The sequence below is a fragment of the Acartia tonsa genome, chromosome 7, assembly GCF_053477335.1.
Source record: "Acartia tonsa isolate MP-2025a chromosome 7, ASM5347733v1, whole genome shotgun sequence".
NCBI lineage: Eukaryota > Metazoa > Arthropoda > Copepoda > Calanoida > Acartiidae > Acartia > Acartia tonsa.
Genome location: NC_137266.1, coordinates 17,061,717 through 17,084,819, shown reverse-complemented (window position 1 = coordinate 17,084,819; position 23,103 = coordinate 17,061,717). Strand labels below are relative to the sequence as shown.

The window sequence follows — 23,103 nt, the reverse complement described above, 5'->3', positions numbered from 1 at the left end:
AGCCAGTGCCCCAGCCGCTGCCAACAACAACCCGCAGGCCCCACTGCTGACCGTTCCAGCAACAACTGTGCCACCAGCAAACCTGATACCTGCCGGCGCTGACCAACGTATCCAACCCAAGTCAGCCTCTGCCTTCTATCCCACATTGGGAGCCCATCAACCCTAAGAAGATACTCACCACTAGGATTCCATTGAATCATTATCGTTTGTATATATTTTAGCCCTAAGGAGCGGGCCGAAGGCCTCAACCACTGTCGGAAGTCTGATAGGGAAACCACCTCCCAGCCTTCCGAGGGGAGAGTTGTGGTATTCGGCAACCGTGAGCCATGTCTATGGCACCCCTGATCTGGGGTTCGGTGGAGGGTCAATGGCCCTCCCCCGAGTCCTGGGGAAGGGGTCTAGTGACCCCCTCCCTACGCTTAGAATTAATGATTTGAATCTGTCATGTTTATTATGGTTAACTGTATTCTTAATTCTCCCCCACCCTTTCCAGGGATGGGGGAATCATTATTGCCCAAACTGACCATTGTATATGTATTATTTATGCTTTCATGTTATGATTATTTATTCCTATCCATGTAATTATTGTTTGTTGTATATAGCTTCAGTATCTCTTAACCCTTCAATAAAGTGACAACTGAAAATAGATGTTGATCATTATCTAGTGAAAGCTAGAGAAGCGTAGCTTCTCTATAGTAAGGTGTCCACGTCTGTCACACTGCCGTAATCTAATTGAACTCCGGTGTCTGCCATTTATCCTCGGCGGATACCACATTACACTTAAAGACTTAATGATATAACGTACATCTCAATAACAGTATAAGTTGAAATATAACTTACATTCTGAATTATCTTTGGCTATCCCAATTTGATAAATATGTAGTTTAGCTTAAGTTTGAAAATGAAAGGGCGATTCTATTATTCATAAAAAACGAGTAAATCTTTGTTTTTAATTAGTTTCCTTGAAAAAATGTATGAATATATTTTCTTCTTTTAGATATCAAATTAGTTTCAGTTTCTGAACTTGAAAGAAACAAAAAATGGTGATTTCTCTTAAAGTGTCCAGTTGAATGCAGAACCCCCCCCCCCCATCCTTATATTAGTTTTATATAAAATAAGGAAAGGTTTTTATTGTTGTTTGTTTATTACTTTAGGTTAGATTTGGTCAGGTTATATGGTGTTTTGGGTAGCCAAGCAGGGTTAGGACATGGCAGGTTCATGTCCCACATTGCTAGGCCCCGTATGCTTATAGGGACCCATAGAAAAGGACAAAAAATATGGGAGTAGGGGGCGGGGGTCAGTTTCTCCTTTTCACTTTGAGGAAAATTGCTTAAAAAATGAATTAAAATCAAGGACAGAGATTTTCATAGAAGCACAAACATTGTTGAATATACTTTGTTTAATTATTTTATTTAACAAAGACGATTAGATATATACAAGCTCAGATTAATTTTCTTGCTTCTAATTTGTTATTCACAAATAATTTAAATTGTTTTAGCTAAATGTCAATGGCTGTGACTAAGCAATTTAATCAATACTGACAATTTGATGTTATTGTAGTGGTAAAATAGGGGTAATTAATTGAGTGATGAAATCCTTTAATAAAGAAGTAAGTTTTTTTTTGGCTGTAGCTTTAGACATCAATTAATACTGAACCTGGAAGAGTCTTGGGATGGTTTTAAGCTATTTTTCTGCACATACCCACATCTTCAAATACAGAACCCCTAGTTGCTCGGGGCTCAGCCGATAGTTTCATATAGCATATCAGCAGCCAATACACAAAGAAGATAAAGTATAGAATAGAATCCAGTTAGAAGATTCTGCCTGGCTAGCCTTAAGTAAAAATGGAACATTTGAAAGACCAAAACGGCTATAAGGCTGTTAGTAAATAACATGATTTCAGTAATTATTCCTCCTTATTCTATGCCAATACATAGAGTAGCAACGCTACTCAAATTTAAATATACAATTTAATTGTTTGTTTTTTTAGAGGCTAATTGTTAGCTAAAATAATGTTGCATACTAATGTGATATTAAAAGTTAAAATATGGGGGATCTAAAAATTATCATCGTCTTGTTGCTACTTAGTAATGCTCTAGGTAAGCTTTTAATTAGTTTTTAATTAAAATCTAATCATGTCGCAAAAACGCTAATCTTTTGAAGGCGAAAAAATTAAAATAACAAGCTTGACATTATCCAAAATAGTATAGCTAAACCATAAATTTTACTTTAAAATTTTAGACACAGTTTTATCAGAGCTTACTTAGGATTATTATTGATCTAATATTTGCATCATAAATATTCTTTTTTTTTATTAACGCTTTTTTTTCCCTTTTGAAAATTCTAAAGTTCTGCTTTTTTGTATTCATTTGACACATTTTAAAAGAAATTATGTTGAATCAGTCTTGACTTAATTTAAAAGTACACTACTTATGTTAAACGGCTATTATTTTCTTCTTTTTACTGCTGCTTACATACAACTGACATATTTTAATAAGAGAATATTTGGGGGTAGTTCTATATTAATATTTTTTATAATAACTCTTATAATTCAGATGTAAACTTTTTATGTAAATAGTTAAGACAATGAAAGAATCAAATAGAAAAATAAAGGGAAAAGTAGGTTGAGGGTAAAATACGTAAAGGTTGTGTGTTTTAAGTTAAAAACAGCAGCAGAATGTCAAATATAAAAAGAAAAATTTTGTCTATAGTTCTTTTCAATAAGAAATACACATATTTAGTGAATATTATCGTTCTACTACTTTTTTTAAGCCTTAAAACACACACCCTTACGGATTTTACCCGCAACATGCATCTCCCTTTTTTAAAAATTTCTTTCTGTAAGTCGATGGAGGACATTTGATTGAAAATTACACAAGTACCCAAAGTTTAAAAAACAAATTATTTTATTCTTGCCTAAAAAAAATTCTCTACTTTTATTAAATTTTGTATCCAAATTTTTCTACAAATATTGTATAACAATTTATCCATTTTTGACCTTACACGAAGAAATCAGCACTACAAATATTTTTAAAAAGACCTTTTTAGACATTCATGTAAAAGGGTAGTTGCCATATGGTAAGGTAATCATAAGAAAACGTAAAAAGCTAAACTTTTAAAGTAACCAAGAACATTTTATTTCCTTAATCTTATATACAAACGGACGGCCAATATGAAATACAGAGAAGGTACTCATTGTTCAGAGTATTTCCTAAGAAATATAAGCCTTCAATACTTATATTAATCAAGCATATTAGCTTAATTTCGACCTCTAAAACAAATTTTAAATGATTCAAAGTAAATTTTAGAATTTTCCATGCTACATTTTCCTTTTATGTAAACAATATTGTAAGAAAATAGAATTAATGCATATAAGAGATAGATACATGAATCGATAACTATGTTTTGGAAGAAATAGTTTAATATTCTCGTTTGTAATTCTTAGATTTATGTGAACTTTTCTATTTTAATGAAAAAAATAAGCCATTATTTATATTTTTAAACACGAAATTGTTATATAGTTAGGGTCTGTACGTCCGTCTGCTGTACGCAGTGATGAGCTCTTTTAGGTATGTTAGAATTGACTTATATAATTCAAACTTTAAATGATGATTATTTTAACAATAAGGTAAAATTAAGAAAGCGTAGCTTCTTTATATTCGTTGCAAGAAATTCTCTACGTAATTTTAAAGCATGATTATTTTTAAATAATGTCAATTATTCTATTATTTTGATTTTTGGAACGATTATTCCTAGGACAAAAAGGTACACCATTTAAAAATAAGTATCTTAATAATCAAGTTCTAAAAATATAAGGATGTCATGAAGTAGTATCCTGTATTTACAAAAGTGTTCTTCCTAGTACAATATTGCCTTTAGCTTTCCTAAGACACAGAAATCTATTTTTTACCTAATTGTATAATATTAAGATTATACTTGAATTAACAAATTTTCTAGGCCGATACAAATTACAAGCGCACGAAATATTCTCTTCCCTATCTCCAAAAGCCACATGCATTCAGAAAAATAAATGAAGGAAAAGCAAAGAAGGATTAGTGTAGAAACAAATTTTATACCTCTACTTTACCTTTATCTCATGTAATGTACGTCAAAGATAGAGGGCTATAACTAAGTGACTTTTTAAATATGTGTATGACAGTTAACTGATAGTTGAAATTTATTGAATATTCCTGGCGTGCACAGTATGCCAGAAAATTTGGCAGGGTCAATTAGATAAAGAGCAAATTATTTATCAAAAAATTCTTATTAAACAAAAACATACACAATTTTCTTTAGCCCTCTATCTCTTATAGGACCTGAGATATTAGTTTTCTAAAGGACATATGATTCATTTTTATTTACTTCTCTTAGACTTTCCTTCCCCTTCATAGCCATGCTCCTAATCTTCCCTTCCCCTCTCCATCTCTTCCCTGACCCTTTATTTATCCTTCCTTTCCAATTAAAAACCCTTCAAGTAATGATTTATTCAAAATGTACCTAAATCTTTATTCTTAATTTTCTTTTCATAGTTTGTATGTCTGTTTTCAAATATAACCAATTTTGTGCAATAGCTCACATCATCCCATAGAAATATCAACAACAAAAAACATAGATGTTTTTTTATAATATAAAATAATTGTATGATTTAAGAAATCCAAATTAAATATAAATTATAACTTTAATCAATGTATAATGTCTTTCTGTCTATCTGATTGAACCGTAGGATTTCGCTTACCGCTGAACAAAGAATGTCTTACTTTACAATGTATCTTCTCATAGTTCTTGGGAAGATCCATAATTGTTTTGGGGGAGGGTACCACAACCCTCCCAATAGAAATCGTCCCTAGAAAAAATTATTTTGTTTATAATCTTATTTATTATCTTCCTATGCATTATCCCTGTATTCCATGTTTCCCTTTGACCCTAGCACTGCAAAACTTTGACCTAATTTCACGTTGATTTAACAACTTTTATCCATTTTTCCTTACATACAAAATGTATGATTTTTATATTAATTTAAAATTATAAATTTTGTTTTGAGAAGGTTTTAGATTAAGGTTGGTATAATAAATAAATCAAATATTTAACAAAACATGCCTCATTTAGCATTGACCCATGTTTTAGAAGACAATAACGAATTCCACAAACAATATATATTATAATTTTTTTTATCAAAATCTTATTAATATAAAAAGCTTTTAAAATTAGCTGCAATTCTACATTTTTCGTTTAAAGGTGAGAGTACAGTACATCATTGGTTTGTTAATTCTTCTGTTTTCAGCTTTGCTACAATATCAATACAGATATATTTAATCAAAGAATTTAAAAAAAACTTAGACTTGTAGATCCAGCTTTGTTTGGTTGAACAATCAACATCCTTTATTATTCTTCTAAATTTTTAACTAAAATATTTTTAAAATAATGTTATGGTATCAGTGAGGTAGCGGTCATAAGAATGTAAATTACAGTGGTACCCAAAGTTTTTAAAAGCAGGATATCTCAATGGTTGGCTTTTGAACACTTGATTCGAATTTGGATTGGTTTGTACAAACCTCCTTGTCCAAACTTTATAACAATAATTTTAACCTAAAGGAGAGGTAATTTTTTATTGTAATGCGGGTTATACATTTATTTATCGTCCATTGTCTTATCCCTTAGGATCTCTGTATTTTATGAAGAATATACCACAGATATTTCAATTATTCTATGAATTTAAACATTTTCTTCGGTCATAAACCAGGGATCTAAAGGGATAAGACAATGACGATTAATTGAAATACATCCGAATTAATGATAAACAAAATTAACCCCCACTGAAGAATAAAACTAGTTAAATAGATATTTTACTAAAGTACCCAAATAATAAGATTATAGAGTCATAAAACTTTGGGGTACTAGTATCATTTACGGTCCAAAGTCCCCTACCTCCCTTGAGACATACAGATTTAAGATCAACTGAAAATAAGTTGCCTATTTCTTTCCTAATTTCCGAAGTTGTACAGCAGATAGCCTATTTTCAGCTACTCCGGTCAAAGGGAAAAGTGATATAATTCATAAACGATTTATACATTTTACATTCAAAATTTTAATTTTTCAAATTTTGAGTTTTTTTGGAAGTTTTAAACTTTTTAGCTAGTAGTAAATATTGAGATAGGATGAGGAAACTATGTACACAATCGGAAACTCAAATTCAGCCGACCAGATTTAAGTAACTTCATACTATCAAAGTATATTCATTAAAAATAAACTAAGAATAATACAGAAAAAAATTAATTAAAGTCAATAAAAAACAGAGAAATAGCTTTATCTTAAAAAAGCAATACCCTTTTTAAAGAGACTGTGAACGTAAATTTTTCTCATCTTAATATCAAATCTTAACATTATCTCATTCATAATATCTCACAGATAGAGCAAAACGCGCTTTTGTTTGCTTAAAAAACGGCTTTTTCCGACGATTTGAAAATTTGAAGGAAGAAATTTTTTGTATTATATAAAATGTGCATTAAATTGCTTTTTTCTCCCATTATAGCTAAAATTAAACTTTTTCACATAGTTCTAGATTTTTCCTAACAGTTAAGGCTAAGCTGACTTTTAACATAATCCTTGCTTTAATCCAATGTATAGTTACTTAGAAATTGATAAAATAAGCAATATTTTTTTTTTTGAAAACCAAATACAATAACAAAGCCAGAAACAGGTTTTTTATTAGTATCCAATTAACTTTAAATGGTCCATCTCTCGCCCACCTTTAATTACAAATTTTGTAAATAATAAAGACGCAATATTTCTTTATAAACAGTCTGATAAAAGTGTAAAGTAATTCTCCAAAGTGGGTTATTTATTGTTCAACACAATAAAAAAGGATATTATTATTTTATATAACCTATGAGATTCAACCCTTTGTAGACAGTGAGGTATTTTTTTTGTCAATAATGCGAATTTAAAATATGTCTTTATTACCTAATTACTACGTTATAAAAAAACGAATTGGCAATTTTATAGCATAAAATAAATCCTTAACAGTAAGTAAATTGTTTCAACTATATATGACAAGTTAAATATCCCTACAAACATTATAAGAAACAAAAACGTTCAGATTTTCCCTGTTTTTTCCTTATTCCCTCTCAAAATACCATAAAATCAAGGCATTATTTCTGGATATTTTTGTGAATAGGACATTTTTGGTTGATCAGTGTAGTGAAATGTGCTTAGTAAATGTTAAGATTTGATAATCAGATAAGAAATTTTTACGTTCACACTCCCTTTAAATGGTTTTTCTTTAGGTATTATTTGTTATAAGGTTTATTTTGTTCTGTATCAGAACAATAAGGGGTAATCAAATGGAAAATTTAAGATGTATCCTTCAAATCTAATCTAAATAAAAAATACTCTTTATATTTGATGAAAAAAAGACTTTACTATAATTTGTTTGACTTGATGAAGAGTGCAATGTTGCTTCAATGCTATGGCTATTGTTGCACAGAGTTCAAACAATTTAACCAAAAAATCCACAAAGAAAATATATTTAGGTACAAATGTTTTCTACACCTTTTCCTTATAAAACTCTTAGATTGCTATTTATAAAAAAACTTCTATTTTTGTACAAAAAAAAATAAATTTATAGGACCAATTCACTTTTTAATTTTTGTATAAATTATGTATGTAATTGAGCTATTTCTAAAACTTAAAAAAACCGTTGCATTATAGACCAACTAAGAATCAACCGACTTTAAACCTGAAGAGTAACTTCGCTACTGTAAAAATGTTGACAATATTGTGTGACAACTATAAATGTAAGTTCGCATTGGAATGTAATATTTCAGGGTGGTGTTCCTTGGATTCCGACAAATTTCAAACTAGCCAAAAGCCACAACGACTTAAAGATCATAGGGTTTTAAATACTAAAATAATGATGAAATAATAGGTATAGAATGCGTGAGTATTGTAACAGGGACTTTTTGTCGTCAATTTAGGTTGCAAATATAGTCCTAAGATATCGGCAAATACGTTCCTCCATGGTCAGGGGGGTGGATAGAGTAAAGGGTATCTCTGTTTTAGCCAGCTTAAAGAAAAATTTATCAGTGTATGCGAGAATTACGCGGAAGTAAATGTACACCAAATATTTCAGGGTCCGAGTTCCGTTGTCCTCAACAATTTGGCTACTTCAAGGATCCCAAGGATTGTTCCAGGTTGGTTTCCAGGCGTTTTCTTTCAGAGTGCACAGTGGAGCACATCAACCCCCCCCCCTTTTTTTTTATTTTGAAATAGATTAAAATTTGAGAGTAGGGAATTGGTAGTTTTTCTAGTGTTAGGTAAGATTATATTTGTTTATATTAGGTCCCGCTGGGTTAAGGAACCACAGGGTTAGATCCTCTTATAGAGGTTATCCACCATTAATATCTAATTTATTTAAAAAATAAGGGAGGTTTAAAGGGTACCCTTAAGTAACATTTAGACTTCAATCTAGTCTCAAAAATAGTGTTATCATATGTCTCTTTTTGTCCTTGATATTTTTTGTTATAAATTTGCACAGACTTGTCAATACTTGGTTGGAATATTAATTATGTTAGTCTCATATTTGCAACTATTTTATTGTTAAATTTCCTGTTATTGAAATAATAGGCAGGCTGTATAACTTTTGCTTGTCTTTGCGAGTTGTATTTTGACCTTGGTCAAAGAGAACTAAACTTAAATATTTTATCGAAGATGATAAAAGTACCTGCACCGATTATTATAACGTCATATAATAGAATGGCCAATGAGAATCCAGCATAAATTTTATACTAGCCTCTCATTGGCTATTCTATCGTAGGACGTCATAATCTGTGGAGAGACTTTTACCATCTTCGTTTTATCTGAATATTCTAGAAATATCCATTATTATTGCTTTATTTTAATGCCCATTCCCTTTAACAAGACTTATTTTTAGATATTATGTGTGCATGTACGGCATTGCATGCAGTATAAGAAAGCTGACCAAAAATCTTTTAATTAAAGTGCCCACCCATTCCCTTAAACAAGACTAATTTTTTTGATATTTTGTGTTCATGTACTGAAGTGCAGTACAGAAAACTGTACACATTTAAAAACTTTTTTATTATTGTTCATTCCCTTTAACAAGAAATTGATTTTGTGTCTTGTGGTTTACTAAAAGAAACTGCACACATATGAATTCTAATTTTAATGTCCATTCCCTTAAACAAGACTTATTTTTTAGATACTATGTGTGTGTGTACGGCAGTGCAGTACAAGAAAGCTGCGCAGGAGGACTTCTATTCAGCCAACAGTATCTGACCTGTGATTGGCCAAGGTAGGAAAAAAATCACCAGCCAAAATTCAGCCAATTTTTTTATTTAAAGTTCTGGTATTTTTACCACAATGTATTAGTAATAGTATTTGAGGCAAAATAATGAATAAGTTCTAAGGCATTGACATCCAAATTTTAACGGACAACCAACCTTTCTAACTTAAACTCCTATATGGGAAAATTTGTACTTGTTATTGGGCCAAGGTACTACTCCTAATATCTATAACTTTTCACGTTTCTAACTATAGAACGGTTTTGTGGTTTTTGAATGCTAAATTCAACTATATTGCAGTGGGTTCAAAATGTATCTTATACAATCAGAAGTCTTTACATTTTTTCAAAGAAGAAAATAACAATCTTTACATAGAATTAACTAACGGTCGACCCTTGACCAAAATAAGAATTGAATATTCAAGGATGTCACATACAAGCTTACAAGTTGGTTACACCAACAAATTATTGTCTACTGATGATTAGAGATAGGATAATGGATGAAAAATTAACTTTTCACCAATATCATGCGTGGAATTCTGCATTTAGTTTATGATACATTTTTGGGTTAAGAAGATTAATTGTAATCTTTATTGTCTTCTGTTCCCTTGATTGTGTAAATCTAAAAGATCTTTTGCGTATCTTAGACGTTTTTCATCAAATAAATTAAAGAAAATTAACATTTTGAGTAAATTTGTCATTAAGGAAACAAAGATACGGAGGATTTTTCGTAAGCGCCCCCCCCCCCCCGTTAAAAAGTTAGTGTATAGTTTCTTTTAATATCTCAAATGAAAATACTCCCCCCCAATTTTTTTTTCAAATAAGGAGGATAGGGGTAGAGAGGGCCAAACTAGTTCTCTATTATCAAACAGAAATATGTTTGTGTATCTAACTACCTAAGCTAAGCCTTCTCTGTCAAAGACATCAAAATCTTTTATTGAAATTATTTACAATGATTTGTGTTTATGCTATTTTTGGTTTGAATTCAAGTTAACTGTGTGACATCTAAATATTTATATGGACTTGTCAGGGACACAGGGATATGTTAAATGCTGAACTGATATTGTTCTCCTTTACAGTGAAGCTTTCTTTATGTTTAGGGAAGGTTTAAAACTATATTGGGGAAAAAATCCTCCAAAAATTTTATTTATATTTTTCTTTTTTAAACTAAAATTAATAGTTGAGGGTACCGAAGCATCTCGCTAACCGCTGAACCGAGCGGGTTCTCCTTATCAGGGTAGCTTATCATAGGAACTTGAAGGTTTATAACAATTTTTGGGGAAGGTACCACCACCCTTCCAAGAGAAATCACCAAAAAATGAAAATTTTAAAAATATTTGAGAGACTTGAACGCATCATAAAGAGGTATCGTAGAGACTTGAACAAAAAAAAACATTTAAAGTGCCACTAGAGGCCTCTGGGGCGTAGCCGCTAGTAGTATATAATTTACTTAACCTTTTTATTTTTCATACAATGAATAAATGGAAAACTTTTTTTCTTTCATTCTCATATCCCTATATTCCTTACCCTTCGCTTACCGTAATAATTCTAACTTTAATAAATATGTAAAAATAATGTCAACAAATTTTAATTGGATGTACTCAGTAAAGATAGGGAATAAGACAATTGACATTAAAATTGATAAACATCCCCAACGATGATAAACAACATTACCCCAAGTTCTGTACATCAAAATTATTGGTAATAAGTCCAAAGTAAACACTAGTAGATTTGAAGCAACCAAATTAGAAATTCAACAAAAGATCCAATTTTTTAAAATAAGATGAAATTGGTTGAAAACTTTGGATGCCAGTGTAATTTACAGTCAAAAGACCCCTCCCATTGGCATACTTATTTAGGTCTTTTTTTACATAAAAGTTCATTAGATTTTATGAATTTTTATATTTATCATTTCATTTTAATAAATTAAATGTTCAATTATCAAGTTACTATTCTTAATTCATTCAAGGAATTGCTTATAGTGTCTAATAAAAACAATAACGTCATACAACACAAATGACCTAAGATAGGCCAGTATACATTTTAATTGACCAATGTTAAAATGTATACTAGATTATCATTGGTCATTTGTTTTGTATGACGTCATTTTTTATTAGGCCCTATAAGCTGCTCCGCTGCGCTACTTATGGTCGAAATCATCCTTGTAGCATCAATACATTTTACCCAAACAATAAACAATTTTGAAATATAATTGTCAAGAATATTATTATAGTAAAATAGTTGTAACTAAAGTGGCCAACAAAACCAACAATTGTTGTCTCAAAATCTTTTAACAATCAACATTCCATAAAATCTATCTTTGGAAAAAGGCCAAGGAAAAAAATTGACCATTTGAATGCGCGGAGATACTCCATAGATTACTTAATTCTTATTATTGTTGTTTTTGCACAAGTGGCTTTTTATTTTAAAGAGAGATTGTGAAGGGGTAGAAAAATAACCAAGACTTTAATTTAAAAATAGATTAGCCAAAAACCAGCTAGGGATCTATGTAAAGCTACCTTAATAAATATACCAAAATAGGTTCATTGATTAGTGAGATATTAAACTGTTTTTAACCTATTTTTGAATGGGGGGTCTGCCATTTTTAGAATACTAAAAAATAAATTTTAAAATCCCCAAAAAAACTATCTTGAGGGCCTAATTAAAATTTGGGCCCTGCAGTCTGATTAAAAAATGCAGAGTATATTTTTGACCCCCCATTCAAAAATAGGTTAAAAACAGTTTAAAGGTAAAAATATAATCAATATGAAAATCAAAGTAAATTCAAATATCTAAACTCATAATGATGTTATGATATCAACATAAGGGGCTATTTAAATTTCTAGGAGTTGCGGATTTTAAATAATATTATCTCAACTACGACACATTTTTACAGGGATCGGAAGCCTCACGTAAGCCGCGCATAAGCCTCAGTTTTAAACCTGCTTGTGAGCAGAAAAAAAAATTTAAGAAAGAAGGATTGTCTGCTAAAGAGCCGTTTTATACATCCAGCTGAATTTTATAGTGATAAAATCACGATTTCACTGAGGCTTACACGCGGCTTACGTGAGGCTTCCGATCCCTGCATTTTTATTAAAGTCTTGACCACTTTAATTGAAGTTTAAAAACCATAAAGTCAACAGGAAAAAATCAACCTGAATATGAAAAATTATTTTTTTGTCTAAAATTTCATAATGTTAAGTGTACCTTTTTTCAGAACTATTGATTTGATACGCTTTTAGATATGTTTTCATCCTTGTTGACAAAAGTTGAAGATGGTAAAGGAAATTGACAAAAAAATTGAATGGTCATTTCTTTGAGTTATAGTTAGAACTGTAAGAGATTTGCAGTGAATCTTTTCTTTATAGTAGCGTAGCTACTCTATAATTAACATCGTATGTCTACACGTCCTTCCGTTTGTCTGTCCGTCCGCAATGCTATTTGACAAATTTTATTTTCACGGCTGCTATTGCAGAGAGACATCTAAATTTCACAATTTACTTGGTCTGTATGTCTGTCATTCATGCTAAAAATTAAAAAAAAATACACAACATTTGTGAAAGTTTTTTTTTATCCTTGAACCACTGAATTTCTGCTGTATAAATAATCTTGTCCTGCTTATTGATACTGTCATCCTAGTTTTAAAACGTAATATCTGAATATTAGTAGCGAAGCAACACTTTATTTAAGGATTGTAGACACGTCTGGATGACGGTTAGTTACTGTAGGATATATAAGACTGAATATTTCTTGACTTTTGACATATTTGAACATTTAAAACTTAAGTTGTTTGAATAAAATTAAACATTAAAATTAGAAACAATGATTAAATTGCAATTTCTTCCAAATTTGTTTTTCACTTAATTTATTGTATACTACTCTGTTGTTCTTTTAAAAAGCGAAGCTCTTTTATAATTAAGATCCGGACCGTTCATTAGGAACAATTAGCTCTTTTCATAAATTTAAACAGTTTAGTAATGTCCTTTCGATTTCAAACTTTGCAAGATGAGCCTTATAACAATAAGGTACGGTTTTAAAAGCGTAGCAACTCAATAATCGTTTAATGTACGTTTGTCCTACCGTTGCATTTATTGATGTTGTCATCCTTGTTTTATATTAAATATTATAGTATTTTTTACTTTTTAGGAATGTAAAATGTGAAATACCCGAAGTGAAATTAGTGACAGAATCGTCCAACATTGTTCAAACCCGTGAAGAAAATCCACAAAGGTATCCTGAAGAAATCCGCAAGTCTGAAGATAACTATGAAAATATTGTCAGTGATGAAGATGTAAATGTAAACAAAGAAAGACGTTTAAGTACAGAAGATACAAGTGAAAAAACTGAACAAAAGGTTGGAATTTTTACTTCTTTTTCTTTGTTAATTCGGAATGTTTTTGTCTTATAAGGCTTTCCAAAAATTTAAGAAGACAATTAAGTTCAAAGGCGGTGCATCAAAATCTCACTAGTAAAGTTTTTACGTCTGAATCTTAAGATCTCAGAAAATGGTAATCAGAATAGGTTGCAATTTCAGTAAGGACGTCTGAGAGTAGTAGGCTAGAGTGGAAGGAATTACATAACAGTCTATAGAAAAGCTACGTGGAAAATGTAGAGTATCTGTAAGTGTACAGATACTGTTTCCTCACGAGTTAAAAGTTACAAACAGACAGTTAACAATCTATAATACAAAGTAGAACGATGTCTGTCTGTCTGTCCTTCCGTCCGTCTGTACCTTAAGATCTCGGTAACCACTGAACCGATTGGATTCTACTCTTTAGGGAATATATATACTGGTCCTGTGGGGGTTTTTAAGCTATTTTGGGTTTGGGGGTGGGACACCCCCAACCCCCATAAAAATGAAAATTCCATACCCCAAAAAAATTAAACTACGGGCAGCACTAGTATTACTTATTTTTATTTATTTATTTTAAATTACCTCTTGTGCAGAGCCCCTAGAGGCTAGGGGCGAAGCCGCTAGTTATTTTATGTAGATTTAAAGACGTTTTCTCGCAATTTGTTTGTTTAAAAAGAAGGCATGAATTAGTTTGAAATATAATTACATGGTCAACAATTATTTTATAATCGATATTTTTTGGTGGATAGTAATATTTTTTTGTGATGGTGCAGGAGTAAAAAATGCCTTTCCAGGACAAAAAATGTTTAATGTTAAGAAGGGCTATGTCAATCCAGCAGTTGATGGGATTTTTTTCGGTGCAGACAAACGGATAGACTTCATACTTATACATATATAAAAATTATAAACCAATATTTATGTATTGGACCATAATTTACATATATCGTTTTATCATTCTATACTTCTTTTTCTTTTTGTTTAGTTTGTTGCAGAAGGTGACTTTAGAGTACCAAGAAAACAATCACAAAATGAAAATATAAATAATCTCATTAATAATGGTAATTATATTAATAGCGCAGCTACTTTATAATTTAGAGCTGGATCTTTAAATCATTTCAATCACCAATCATCCAATCACAGCGCGGCATTTCGTAAAATGCTGTGCTCTCATTGGTGGAAAGTTGGCTCACCCCGATTTGGCGCACCATTGAAATGATTTAAAGATCCAGCTTAGGTAAATATGCCTGACTATTACTACGTCAGAGCAATTTAAGTTAAATTACTCTAAATGATTTTGTTTGAATACTAGTTCTCAACTAACCAATACAAATTTAAAGTTTTTAAGCCAACAAAGAAAATAACATTGTTAAACTTTGTGTACCAGTGTAATTAACAGCCTACTATCCCCTCCCTCCCTTCAGTATAAATATAACAACTGATGTGTTTTTTTAATTTAAATAATATAATGTTTCTTTTCATTCTTTTAGAAGAATCGAGCGTACCAGAATCTCCCAACTTTGGAAATAAAGTTGATAAACAAGGTAGGAAAATTTCCACTATGGATTCGAAACCGAGGAATATCCGCTGGATTTGCGCTAGTTCTCAGCCATACAGAAAAATCATGTATAGCTCAGTATTAAAGACAATTTTCAATGAATATTAAAATAGATATCATAAAAGTAATACCATTTTTGTTAGCTTGGGCCTTCGGCCCCCCAGGGCCAAAAAACTGGTTATAATATTTATCTTTAATGTCCACGGAAAACTGTCAATAGTAAAATGCGATAACTATTCTTAAATACTGAAAGGGGTTGGGCATAGACGTCCAAGGGGGGGGGTAATGGGGCGATTACCCCCCCCCCTCCATTTAAAATTTACCCCTACCCTGGGGGTGCCGTAGGCACCCCCAACCATTTAGGAGGGGTTATTTACCCCCCCCCAAATAATTTGGGTAAATACCCCCCCAAAATAAAAAATCTCTAACCAAAAAAATTTTTGCGCGCTTCGCGCGCTTTTTTAATAATAAATTTTTAATAAAATTTAAATTCCCCCCCAAAAAAAATTTTACCCCGGGGGTAAATTTTTTGGGGGGGGGGTAAATAAATTTTACCCCTGCCAACAGATTTCAGGGGGGTAATTACCCCCCCAAGCAAATTTTACCACCGGGGTAAAAATTTTAGGGGGGGGAAAAAATTCGCGTCGCGCGCTATTTCCCCCCCCCCCAAAACCGAATTACCCCCCCTTAAATAAATTTTACCCCCCCCCCCCCCAAAAAAAAAAAAGTTTGGACGCCCCTGGGGCTGGGTGTTTATCTGTTTGTTTGTCGGTATTAACTGTTTACAGGAAATCTTTATGAGGTCCTAAGTAGGGGACGTGATGGGCTCGAATCTTGGCCTGAACCGCGTCATAACTTAAGACATTAAAATTTGTACCACTCATTACCATGTACAGTTAGGACATCCAACAAAGATCGTGCAATCAAATGTTGGTTTTCTTTTTAAAACTTGATTATTTTATATTTTTAGTCCATCTGAGTCCATAGTTACTCTAGTAATATCAGTAGTAGAGAAGGAGCTACTCAAAATATAATTATTTAGATTATGAGTATATATCTGAGTCTATAATTACTCCAGTAATATCAGAAGTAGAGAAGGAGCTACTCAAAATATAATTATTTAGATTATGAGTATATATCTGAGTCTATAATTACTCTAGTAATATCAGTAGTAGAGAAGGAGCTACTCAAAATATAATTATTTAGATTATGAGTATATATCTGAGTCTATAATTACTCCAGTAATATCAGTAGTAGAGAAGGAGCTACTCAAAATATAATTATTTAGATTATGAGTATATATCTGAGTCTATAATTACTCCAGTAATATCAGTAGTAGAGAAGGAGCTACTCAAAATATAAATATTTAGATTATGAGTATATATCTGAGTCTATAATTACTCCAGTAATATCAGTAGTAGAGAAGGAGCTACTCAAAATATAATCATTTAGATTATGAGTATATATCTGAGTCTATAGTTACTCTAGTAATATCAGTAGTAGAGAAGGAGCTACTCAAAATATAATTATTTAGATTATGAGTATATATCTGAGTCTATAATTACTCCAGTAATATCAGAAGTGGAGAAGGAGCTACTAAAAATATAATTATTTAGATTATGAGTATATATCTGAGTCTATAGTTACTCTAGTAATATCAGTAGTAGAGAAGGAGCTACTCAAAATATAATTATTTAGATTATGAGTATATATCTGAGTCTATAATTACTCCAGTAATATCAGTAGTAGAGAAGGAGCTACTCAAAATATAATTATTTAGATTATGAGTATATATCTGAGTCTATAATTACTCCAGTAATATCAGTAGTAGAGAAGGAGCTACTCAAAATATAATTATTTAGATTATGAGTATATATCTGAGTCTATAATTACTCCAGTAATATCAGTAGTAGAGAAGGAGCTACTCAAAATATAATTATTTAGATTATGAGTATATATCTGAGTCTATAATTACTCCAGTAATATCAGTAGTAGAGAAGGAGCTACTCAAAATATAATTATTTAGATTATGAGTATATATCTGAGTCTATAATTACTCCAGTAATATCAGTAGTAGAGAAGGAGCTACTCAAAATATAATTATTTAGATTATGAGTATATATCTGAGTCTATAATTACTCCAGTAATATCAGTAGTAGAGAAGGAGCTACTCAAAATATAATTATTTAGATTATGAGTATATATCTGAGTCTATAATTACTCCAGTAATATCAGTAGTAGAGAAGGAGCTACTCAAAATATAATTATTTAGATTATGAGTATATATCTGAGTCTATAATTACTCCAGTAATATCAGAAGTGGAGAAGGAGCTACTCAAAATATAATTATTTAGATTATGAGTATATATCTGAGTCTATAATTACTCCAGTAATATCAGTAGTAGAGAAGGAGCTACTCAAAATATAATTATTTAGATTATGAGTATATATCTGAGTCTATAATTACTCCAGTAATATCAGAAGTGGAGAAGGAGCTACTCAAAATATAATTATTTAGATTATGAGTATATATCTGAGTCTATAATTACTCCAGTAATATCAGTAGTAGAGAAGGAGCTACTCAAAATATAATTATTTAGATTATGAGTATATATCTGAGTCTATAATTACTCCAGTAATATCAGTAGTAGAGAAGGAGCTACTCAAAATATAATTATTTAGATTATGAGTATATATCTGAGTCTATAATTACTCCACTAATATCAGTATTAGAGAAGGAGCTACTCAAAATATAATTATTTAGATTATGAGTATATATCTGAGTCTATAATTACTCCAGTAATATCAGAAGTGGAGAAGGAGCTACTCAAAATATAATTATTTAGATTATGAGTATATATCTGAGTCTATAATTACTCCAGTAATATCAGTAGTAGAGAAGGAGCTACTCAAAATATAATTATTTAGATTATGAGTATATATCTGAGTCTATAATTACTCCAGTAATATCAGTAGTAGAGAAGGAGCTACTCAAAATATAATTATTTAGATTATGAGTATATATCTGAGTCTATAATTACTCCAGTAATATCAGTAGTAGAGAAGGAGCTACTCAAAATATAATTATTTAGATTATGAGTATATATCTGAGTCTATAATTACTCCAGTAATATCAGAAGTGGAGAAGGAGCTACTCAAAATATAATTATTTAGATTATGAGTATATATCTGAGTCTATAATTACTCCAGTAATATCAGTAGTAGAGAAGGAGCTACTCAAAATATAATTATTTAGATTATGAGTATATATCTGAGTCTATAATTACTCCAGTAATATCAGAAGTGGAGAAGGAGCTACTCAAAATATAATTATTTAGATTATGAGTATATATCTGAGTCTATAATTACTCCAGTAATATCAGTAGTAGAGAAGGAGCTACTCAAAATATAATTATTTAGATTATGAGTATATATCTGAGTCTATAATTACTCCAGTAATATCAGTAGTAGAGAAGGAGCTACTCAAAATATAATTATTTAGATTATGAGTATATATCTGAGTCTATAATTACTCCAGTAATATCAGTAGTAGAGAAGGAGCTACTCAAAATATAATTATTTAGATTATGAGTATATATCTGAGTCTATAATTACTCCAGTAATATCAGTAGTAGAGAAGGAGCTACTCAAAATATAATTATTTAGATTATGAGTATATATCTGAGTCTATAATTACTCTAGTAATATCAGTAGTAGAGAAGGAGCTACTCAAAATATAATTATTTAGATTATGAGTATATATCTGAGTCTATAGTTACTCTAGTAATATCAGTAGTAGAGAAGGAGCTACGCAAAATATAATTATTTAGATTATGAGTATATATCTGAGTCTATAATTACTCCAGTAATATCAGTAGTAGAGAAGGAGCTACTCAAAATATAATTATTTAGATTATGAGTATATATCTGAGTCTATAATTACTCCAGTAATATCAGTAGTAGAGAAGGAGCTACTCAAAATATAATTATTTAGATTATGAGTATATATCTGAGTCTATAATTACTCCAGTAATATCAGTAGTAGAGAAGGAGCTACTCAAAATATAATTATTTAGATTATGAGTATATATCTGAGTCTATAATTACTCCAGTAATATCAGTAGTAGAGAAGGAGCTACTCAAAATATAATTATTTAGATTATGAGTATATATCTGAGTCTATAATTACTCCAGTAATATCAGTAGTAGAGAAGGAGCTACTCAAAATATAATTATTTAGATTATGAGTATATATCTGAGTCTATAATTACTCCAGTAATATCAGAAGTGGAGAAGGAGCTACTCAAAATATAATTATTTAGATTATGTGTATATATCTGAGTCTATAATCACTCCAGTAATATCAGAAGTGGAGAAGGAGCTACTCAAAATATAATTATTTAGATTATGAGTATATATCTGAGTCTATAATTACTCCAGTAATATCAGTAGTAGAGAAGGAGCTACTCAAAATATAATTATTTAGATTATGAGTATATATCTGAGTCTATAATTACTCCAGTAATATCAGTAGTAGAGAAGGAGCTACTCAAAATATAATTATTTAGATTATGAGTATATATCTGAGTCTATAATTACTCCAGTAATATCAGTAGTAGAGAAGGAGCTACTCAAAATATAATTATTTAGATTATGAGTATATATCTGAGTCTATAATTACTCCAGTAATATCAGAAGTGGAGAAGGAGCTACTCAAAATATAATTATTTAGATTATGAGTATATATCTGAGTCTATAATTACTCCAGTAATATCAGTAGTAGAGAAGGAGCTACTCAAAATATAATTATTTAGATTATGAGTATATATCTGAGTCTATAATTACTCCAGTAATATCAGAAGTGGAGAAGGAGCTACTCAAAATATAATTATTTAGATTATGAGTATATATCTGAGTCTATAATTACTCCAGTAATATCAGTAGTAGAGAAGGAGCTACTCAAAATATAATTATTTAGATTATGAGTATATATCTGAGTCTATAATTACTCCAGTAATATCAGTAGTAGAGAAGGAGCTACTCAAAATATAATTATTTAGATTATGAGTATATATCTGAGTCTATAATTACTCCACTAATATCAGTATTAGAGAAGGAGCTACTCAAAATATAATTATTTAGATTATGAGTATATATCTGAGTCTATAATTACTCCAGTAATATCAGTAGTAGAGAAGGAGCTACTCAAAATATAATTATTTAGATTATGAGTATATATCTGAGTCTATAATTACTCCAGTAATATCAGAAGTGGAGAAGGAGCTACTCAAAATATAATTATTTAGATTATGAGTATATATCTGAGTCTATAATTACTCCAGTAATATCAGTAGTAGAGAAGGAGCTACTCAAAATATAATTATTTAGATTATGAGTATATATCTGAGTCTATAATTACTCCAGTAATATCAGTAGTAGAGAAGGCAGTAATATCAGAAGTGGAGAAGGAGCTACTCAAAATATAATTATTTAGATTATGAGTATATATCTGAGTCTATAATAACTCCAGTAATATCAGAAGTGGAGAAGGAGCTACTCAAAATATAATTATTTAGATTATGAGTATATATCTGAGTCTATAGTTACTCCAGTAATATCAGAAGTGGAGAAGGAGCTACTAAAAACTTATCCTGGCGTGTCAATAAACTTGGATGACACAGAGGTTGGTAGTTTTAGAATAATTGAATTGAATACAAGAAGATAAAAGATAGGATGGCATTACTTTTAGAATAACTAGCGGCTACGCCCCCTAGAAGCCTCTAGGGGCACTTCAGTTATGAGGGTGAAAAGTCAACCTCATCCAATATCCAACAATATCAGTTCAGCATTTAACGAGATCCTTCGGGACAGACAAAAAACGCTTACTACTTTATATAATAGGATGTAAAGTCCAAATTGGACCATTATTGCCAGAGTTTAAATATGTTTGTACCGAAGGATCACGCTAGACAAAAATAGTTTTCCTTTACATGCATTGAAGCTTTTAATAGATCATATTAAAGTTTATAACTTTGTAAGGGAAAGGTATCTCCAACAATCCCCCCTCCCAAAAAAATTACCCCTAGAAGACTGGTTCCCCCCTATTTTTTTCTTTTACTTTTTAAAACTGTAATTAAAAGGGTCAACTCACCCCTCCCTTCCCTTAAGTTTCCAAAGTTACCATAAAGACCTATGGGGCGTAGATAAACACTCTAACACATCTAATATATATTAGGGCCAAAAAAGAATTAATTGAGTGCTAAAAATTATTATTTACGCACCCGCAGGCAATTATATGTATAACCATGCAAGTTAATTTGGATCATATTTAGGCGGCTGAGTTGAATAGTTACTACTATACAGAATGGGATTCTCATCTATCCAGCATTTTCTATGATTTTGAGGAGCAAGACCATTTCCAGGTAGTAAGTGTTGTAAGTTGGGGAATGCCTTGGCCCATAAACAGGCGCAACTCATAACCATGCACAATTTTTACTTCTCAGACAAGGGTCGTGCAATCAGTGGGGATGGTTGTCTGTTGGATGTTACTTAACCAATATCCTTGGGTGTTAGAGCATCACATCCCATTACAAGATATTGTTGCACTGGATTCTCTAGATGATCACTTAAAAATTGAAGGAGAATCCCACCCTTACGAGGTAAAGTAGGGGTAGTAAGATAATTGACTTGGATATAAATATATTCCACACTGGTAGTGTCTATATGTCCAGAGGAGGCATAGTAAATCCTACAATTTGTAGTTGAATTTAAAAAAGACTTAACCCTTTTAATAAAAGTTTATGATGCTGTATCTAACAACAATACTATTGCAGTTGTAGCTTAAAACCTGTCTAAGTACTATTTTATATTCTTTTGATCCACATTTATACTTTTTTTTTCTTTAGGCTAGACAAGTTTAAGAAAGTTTGTTTTTAAGTGGAGGGGGGGGAGGGAGGGTATAGGGTATTGATTAACCTTTAAAAACTATTCATTTATTTTCAAATGTTTACTTTTTAGAATCCTTTGGCACAAGAAATCTTATCGGACTTGGCGTTAACCAGAAGTAAACCTGAAAACCCATCACAGGTATTTGTGTATATGCCTCTTAGTATCTTGCAAATAGCTGGACTAAGTTTTCCTATTCAATAAAGGACCCTGGCGAATTTTAAAAAAAAATTGAGGAAAAAGATCAACTCACACAAAAGATGATTAAAAGAAAGCGACTAATAGGTTTTCCTTGAGGTACCAAATCAACCTCCCCAATCCGCATATTGTTGCATAGATCGATACTAAAATGATTGGTCATTCAAAACAAATTAAAATTGCTGAAAGTCAAAGGGGGAATCAAACAAAACGTCATATTCGGTGATTTATTGATATTAACTTCAAAAATATTCTTTCTACTTTCAGAAACGTCTAAGGGGAGAGGGGGGTGGGGGTTGAGGCTATTGACACCCCCAAACTAATTTCGTATTCACCCTGAAAATTTTAAAAAATAGATCAGATTTTACCCCCACCCCACCCCAAAAAAATTAAAGCTTGGACGTCCTTAAACCCGTTTTACCTTAACATCATATAGAAATAATTACCATTTCCTGTTTAGAAGTGTACCCCAACAGCATGTCAGCTGCCCAGCTGCCACTGCGGAGGACCAACCCTAAACCATCCTGAGTATGAGAAGAATGGATATTCAGAATGGCCGCAGATTGTTCTGCTCACTTTTGAAGGCGCCATTAATGATCTCAATAAAAGGTAATGGATTTAGAAAAAAATAGTCAAATTTTATTTTACCGTCGCCCCCTCCCCTCACCTTTTTCAATTTTGGAGAAAAAATATTCTTAGCATCTCCTACCCTTTACTTAAGCTAACCTAACAAAAGTTTGTGGTCCAGACGTA

The 23,103-nt window shown here is 31.1% G+C and overlaps 2 protein-coding genes across 2 annotated transcripts in view; both read left to right on the top strand.

Annotated features, from left to right (window-relative positions):
* Nucleotides 1–1,988: 1,988 nt before the first annotated feature.
* LOC145324424 (uncharacterized) overlaps nucleotides 1,989–23,103 on the top strand; it is a 22,416-nt gene continuing 1,301 nt past the window's right edge. The window contains exons 1-10 of the mRNA XM_080167013.1: nucleotides 1,989–2,099; nucleotides 8,129–8,189; nucleotides 9,218–9,310; nucleotides 13,445–13,652; nucleotides 14,635–14,710; nucleotides 15,140–15,193; nucleotides 20,784–20,890; nucleotides 21,540–21,629; nucleotides 22,225–22,293; nucleotides 22,811–22,959. Coding sequence (XP_080023139.1) covers nucleotides 2,048–2,099; nucleotides 8,129–8,189; nucleotides 9,218–9,310; nucleotides 13,445–13,652; nucleotides 14,635–14,710; nucleotides 15,140–15,193; nucleotides 20,784–20,890; nucleotides 21,540–21,629; nucleotides 22,225–22,293; nucleotides 22,811–22,959 — 959 coding nt within the window. The 5' untranslated portion in view covers nucleotides 1,989–2,047. The remainder of the gene's footprint in view (nucleotides 2,100–8,128; nucleotides 8,190–9,217; nucleotides 9,311–13,444; nucleotides 13,653–14,634; nucleotides 14,711–15,139; nucleotides 15,194–20,783; nucleotides 20,891–21,539; nucleotides 21,630–22,224; nucleotides 22,294–22,810; nucleotides 22,960–23,103) is intronic.
* LOC145324968 (chitin deacetylase 8-like) overlaps nucleotides 21,520–23,103 on the top strand; it is a 12,295-nt gene continuing 10,711 nt past the window's right edge. Inside the window, exons 1-3 of the mRNA XM_080167740.1 lie at nucleotides 21,520–21,629; nucleotides 22,225–22,293; nucleotides 22,811–22,959. The gene's annotated coding sequence lies outside the window, so the exon portion shown is untranslated. The remainder of the gene's footprint in view (nucleotides 21,630–22,224; nucleotides 22,294–22,810; nucleotides 22,960–23,103) is intronic.